Source organism: Cherax quadricarinatus, unplaced genomic scaffold (genome assembly GCF_038502225.1).
Source record: "Cherax quadricarinatus isolate ZL_2023a unplaced genomic scaffold, ASM3850222v1 Contig4, whole genome shotgun sequence".
In the NCBI taxonomy this organism is placed as follows: domain Eukaryota; kingdom Metazoa; phylum Arthropoda; class Malacostraca; order Decapoda; family Parastacidae; genus Cherax; species Cherax quadricarinatus.
Window position 1 is genome coordinate 536,081 of NW_027195030.1, and position 5,901 is coordinate 541,981.

A 5,901-nucleotide genomic window follows, 5' to 3' on the forward strand; every position below is an offset into this window, starting at 1 on the left:
ACTTTACTTATTACTTAATTAAATAACTAAGTAAGTAAGTTTATTCAGGTATACAAAATACAGTTATATACTATCAGGCGAAGTGACTTATTTCCATTGGGGTCCTTTTAATACCTTATTATTATAATATAAAGGAGATAATATCTTATTATTCTAATTAAGTTTGTTTAGGTGCTGGTGCACATAATTACAATTATTATACGTGGTAAATTAGGTGTAAAATACCTAGGATAAACCAAAAAAGTTAGTCCGAGTGACTTATTTCCATTGGGGCTCTTTAAGTAAGAGTAAACGTAAATAAAAGCAAGAAACGGTAAGTAAAAGTGTAAGTAAAATTAAAGTAAGTTTATTTAGATACACTAATGCAATTTTTGGATAAGTAAATTTATTTAGGAACAGGTACACATAAGTACAATTATTATGCATAGCGTAAATTACCTAGGATAACCCCAAAATAAGGTCAAAGTTACTTATTTCCATTTGGGTCAAAGTGACTTATTTCCCGTGACGATGAGGGACTTATTTCCCGTGACGATGAGGGGGTACTTGTACTTACCTGGAGTTTACCTGGAGAGAGTTCCGGGGGTCAACGCCCCCGCGGCCCGGTCTGTGACCAGGCCTCCTATCTCATAGGAGACTTAGGTCTCGAGACACTCCCCAGATAAATCAGACACATGTGCAACTCTTGGGTATCTTTATTGAGGAAACGTTTCGCCACACAGTGGCTTCGTCAGTCCATACAAAGGAGAATCTTGAAGAACAGGAGGAGATTGAGGTAATCAGTCCCTCAACCTTGAATCGATGTGGTCAGTCCATCAATCTTGAATAGAATACGGCATATGTGCGGAGAAGGAGCTTATAAACCGTATGGCAGGAGAGGTGCAGCACCTCTCCTGCCTACGGTTCTTCTATGGAGGTCTTTAGGTCTTCAACAGGTTGTATGGTAATCAGTCTGTCAAGTCTCTTCAAGAAGACAGTCCTCTTAGCTCGTAAGGCAGGAGAGGACATGACTTTGAAGCCACGGTCTGATAGAGTGGACAAAGCGGAGGAGGTCAGTAGTTTTTCAGCTTCAACATCGTCTTCACAGACAATAATGAAGGCTTCGTGGAGTGAGAGGATGGTATTACTCTTGACCTGTAGACCCCTGATTACCACAGCAAGGGCAAGCTTGGTGGAGTCATTGATCGTACCACTGGATGGTTTTATCTTGACTCTGTTGGAGAAACTCATCTTGGGACAGTAACAGTCAAGGTGACACACACAGGAGATGGTTCACCCATCAGTAAAAATGGGTACCTGGGTGTTAGTGGACTGGTGCGGGTCGCATACTGGGACAAAACTGACCAGATTTGCCTGAAATGTTCTGCATAACAAGTGGCTTTCTATATAGTAGTATGTCATTGATGTCAGCTATGGTCTATATACCTTGTACATGTACTTGTAGAAATAAAGGTATTATATTAGTATATTGTAAGCCAAGCATTCCCAAATTACGTGTTTTTGGCGCGTGTCATACTCCGCGCCCCGCGCGGCCAGCTTCCCGTTCTTTAGTTCCAACCAATCACAAGCCTTCCCTGAGTCTCTTCAGCTAAGTACAGTTCGCTTCTGCCGCCTTCCCATTGGTTGAGAGATCAAAATATAAACACTGGTGGCTTGGCTTCGCCCACACACGCATTTTTCCCTCCACTCTTACTAATCTACTCTTGGATTATACATTCTACAATGTCGGTAAGTACTGATTGTTGTGTTTAGTGCTTACATGAATAGCTTAGGCATATTTTGATATATACCTAAAGTCCGTGTGAAGCATAATATGAGTGTAGCATGCAGTTGAAAAAAGTGCAAGCATTTTAGTCCGAATTATTTCGGTCTTGCGCGAGTTTCCAGGAATGTCCAATTTTAGTCAAATAAATATTTATAAAAAATTTTCAATTGCATATATGAACTCTGTAGTGGTCTCGATTTATACAGGAGGTTTCTATTGTCCTTCCAGTTCCATGAGAGGCTGTTTTATGGGGAGCAGTCGACCAGCAGGTCGAGGTATGTCTGCGTTTCTGAAGACAGTGACTCGGAACCAGAGGTAGACGAACCAGAATTGCTGGATAGTGGTGATGAATACTTGCCACCGGATGCACAGGATGCAGAGATGTCAAGTGATGATGAGGAGGAAGAAAGGAAAGAAAGGCCAGCCAAAAAAGCAGAAAGTAATGAGGAAAAAGAAAACTTTTAGGATTGAGGAATACCCGGATGAGGAAGAGATCCATGAGAATATTGCTCTTCAAGTTTCATCTCAGTGGACCGTAGATGACATTCAAAATGATCCTTTGCCGGCATATGAACATGAAAAGCCTCTTGCAATTAGGTCTCCATATGAGTATTTTCGTATGTTCGTTACTCCAGCCATGATAGATAACATAGCATATCAAACAAATTTGTATGCAAGGCAAAAAGACGTAAATAGTACTTTTTCAACAGATTCTGAAGAGATCTTGAGGTTCATAGGTATTTTGTTGTTCATGGGTATTGCTTCACTACCATCCCTCGAAGACTATTGGAAAGCTGCTTTTAGGATCCCACAGGTTGTAGATAGCATGGCGTCTAAGAGGTTTAGGTACCTTAGAAGTCATATTCATTTCAATGACAACACAAAAAAGGATAATGACAGATTCTACAAAGTAAGGCCTCTTTACACTGAACTAACTAATGCTTGCTTGAAAATTCCAGCTACACCCAAGCAATCTATTGATGAAGTCATGGTTGGTTTCAAGGGTAAAACTGCTGGAAACCTAAGGCAGTACATCAAAACAAAACCAGATAAGTGGGGTTTCAAACTTTTTTGTCGTGCAAGTCAAGATGGACTCATACATGATATACTCATGTATCAAGGCACAACAACTTTTGACACACATCCCATACAGCTTCCACAGGAAGAATCTAAACTTCCAATAAGTACAAAGATTGTTCTGGTACTTGCACAAACTATGAACAAGACCAACACATCAGCAATCTATGCTGACAATTTCTTTTCAAGTATACCTTTGGTCAAGCTACTAAGAGATAAGTATAACTGCAGATACACTGGAACAGTACGTGACAATAGATGTGGTAAGCCAGATCTGGCGCCTATCAAACAAATGGAAAGGAACACTGTGGTCAGGGGCAATTTTTGCTTCAACAACAATGATGGTGTCCTTGTTGTAAGATGGAAGGACACCAAAGTTGTGACTTTAGTGACAACTGATATTGGGGTCGAGCCTCTGAGTCTTGTTGACAGATATAACAGGGTTACAAAGAGGAAAGACCAAATATCGTGCCCTGCAGTCATCAAGAACTATAATGCAAACATGGGAGGTATTGACAAAAGCAACATGTTGGTGCATCTCTACAAAACACCAATGAAATCAAAACGTTGGTACATGCGGCTATTTGCCTATATTCTTGATCTTGCTGTTGTGAATGCATGGCTGCTTTATTGCCGTGATTCTCGAGCAATAAAGCAAAAGTGTATGCAACTGAAGTATTTCAGGAATTGTATCTCTGAAATTGCAAGGTCTAAAGGACAAAACCTTAGAGGCAGCATCCTAAGAACAACTCCAAGACCTTCACCAACTAATTCACCATGTACTTCCAATGGTGTTGGCATAGTGAAACCTGGGAGGGGAAAACGTACAGAAATGCCTGAAGACAGTGTTAGGAAAGACCTTAGTCTAATGCACTTCCCAATGGCAGGGCAAAGGCCGTTTACTTGCAAGTATTGCAGCAACACGAAGAAACCGGTAACATCGTCATTCGTGTGTAGTGTATGCAAAGTAAATCTGTGCATAAAGACGGATAGAAATTGTTTCTCAGACTTCCATCTTTCCATTTAGCAATATAGAATCATTGGTCTTCCAAATGAATCTCAGGAATATAGGGATTGAAACTTGCATCACTTTGCAATTTGGCATTGTTGATATTTGCTTCCTTTTTATATTTTTGTAACAATTAAAAAATGTTTTGATACAAGTTCCATTTATGTTTTTTATATTGTCTGTTTGTATATTAAATTTAAAAAATTGTTTTGGTGTGTTTTATTAACAATTGCAAGTTTGCAACATAAAATTTTTTAATCCCTTTGTCGGGCGCAGCCGAATATTTTCGGTCTTCGGAGATTAGCAATTGCTCGAAAACTAACCATCAGAAATCAATTTATATGGGATCAGTGATCTTGTATTGAGTTACTCTATCCACCATAGGGAGTTCAGTTCGAATTTCAAATTTTCGGACCCCTTGCGCGATGAAGGGTTAAAGCATTCTAACAGGATATGCTTCAGTCCTGGGCTCTTGTTCACTCCTTTAGTACCAGGAGTAAAACGTACAGCAATAAAATGTCTTGTTATTTTAATAATTAAAACTATTTGCTAAACCCACAAGCGTCATACAGCTCTGCTAAAATGTCTTAAGGGTTTGCACACATGTTCTTTTCTTCAGCTTGTTGGTATCATAACTCAGTTTTTTAAGAAAATAGGCCCCTTAGCCAGATCAGCCAGGCTGTGGTTTGTATGTTATAATAATAATAATAATAATATCTTTATTTACTACAAGGTATAGTCCTAGCTGACAACAATGACATACTACTATATAGAAACTCCCTTGTTATGCTCTGCATTTCGGGCAAATTAGGTCAGTGTCCCGGGATGCGACCCACACCAGTCGACTAACACCCAGGTACCCATTTTACTGATGGGGAACATAGACAACAGGTGGAAAGAAACACGTCCAATGTTTCTACTCTGGCTGGAAATCGAACCCAGGCCCTCGCCGTGTGAAGCGAGAGCGTTAGCCACCAGGCCACCAGAGACCTGATTGCGTGCAGCCAGCAATAACAGCCTCGTTGATCAGGCCCTGATCCACTGGTAGGCCTGGCGTGGACCGGGCCGCAGGAGTGTTGATCCCCAGAATACCGTCCAGGTAGACTCCAGGTGGCCCATGGTACACAGATCCAACCTGCATACCCATGCAACCTATATTTAAAGCTATCCAAAGTTCTCTCTTTGGCAATGGTACCTGGGCATTTATTGTACTCATCTATAAGTTTATTGCCAAACCAGTATTTCATATATAGTACTTTCTTTATCAACTCTTTCCTCCTCAATGGCTGTCTCCCATCTAGTCAAGGTGACCCTAAAAAAATACATTCATTATCATTCAATTGCTGTCTTGCTAGAAGTGTGCTGATATCACAATTCAGATAACCTGACTGTTACATCCCCACCCATCCTTCAGAGTGCAGGCACTGCCCTTCCCACCTCCAAGACACCAGTCCAGCTAACCGGTTTCCCCCTAAATCAATTCATAAGTGTTATCTTCCTTACATTCAAACAGCCTATCCATTTAAAGCCTCTTGTCTCCTTTCACTCTTATATAACACACTTACACAATCCTGTTGGATGTTCAAGCCCCTAAAACCCAAAGCCTCCTTTATTCTCTCTTCCAGCCATTCTTGTGATGACCTCCTTCCCCTTCTACTTTCCACCACAAATTTATACACCCTCTTTGTCATCATATCCATCTCCATGCCTAAACTGCCTCAAATTATTATATCATAATTAAGTGCTAAACTCATAAGGGTCATACAGTGCTGCAAACTACTTAAAAATAGTTATTCTTCTTCTCATTATTATTATTTTGAAGGTCTAAAGATATAAGGGTCATATATAAATGGGAGAAAATCATGATCAGCCCAAATAAGGAGATGGCAGGTTCACTTCCTTGTTTCAAGAGCTCCTAACCACTATGAATGCCCCTCCATTGATGCCAGCCAAACTTTAAAACAAAACTCAAAGACTCAAATTTTGTTATGAAGATATTTTTCCCCTTAACATACATTAAATACATTTGATGTTGCATTGAAGAAAACTA

At 40.1% G+C, this 5,901-nt stretch overlaps 1 protein-coding gene across 1 annotated transcript; it reads left to right on the forward strand.

The window, feature by feature from the left end:
- The first annotated feature begins 1,578 nt into the window (after positions 1-1,578).
- Positions 1,579-4,059, forward strand: LOC138851128 (piggyBac transposable element-derived protein 3-like). Its single transcript, XM_070079696.1, has 2 exons — positions 1,579-1,728; positions 1,994-4,059. The coding sequence occupies exon 2, from the start codon at positions 2,112-2,114 to the stop codon at positions 3,867-3,869; it is 1,758 nt and encodes a 585-aa protein (XP_069935797.1). The 5' UTR covers positions 1,579-1,728; positions 1,994-2,111; the 3' UTR covers positions 3,870-4,059.
- Positions 4,060-5,901: the final 1,842 nt, after the last annotated feature.

Excerpts from the sequence above, each read along its gene's own strand:
- LOC138851128 (XM_070079696.1), top strand. The coding sequence starts at position 2,112 with ATGAATACTTGCCACCGGATGCACAGGATGCAGAGATGTCAAGTGATG.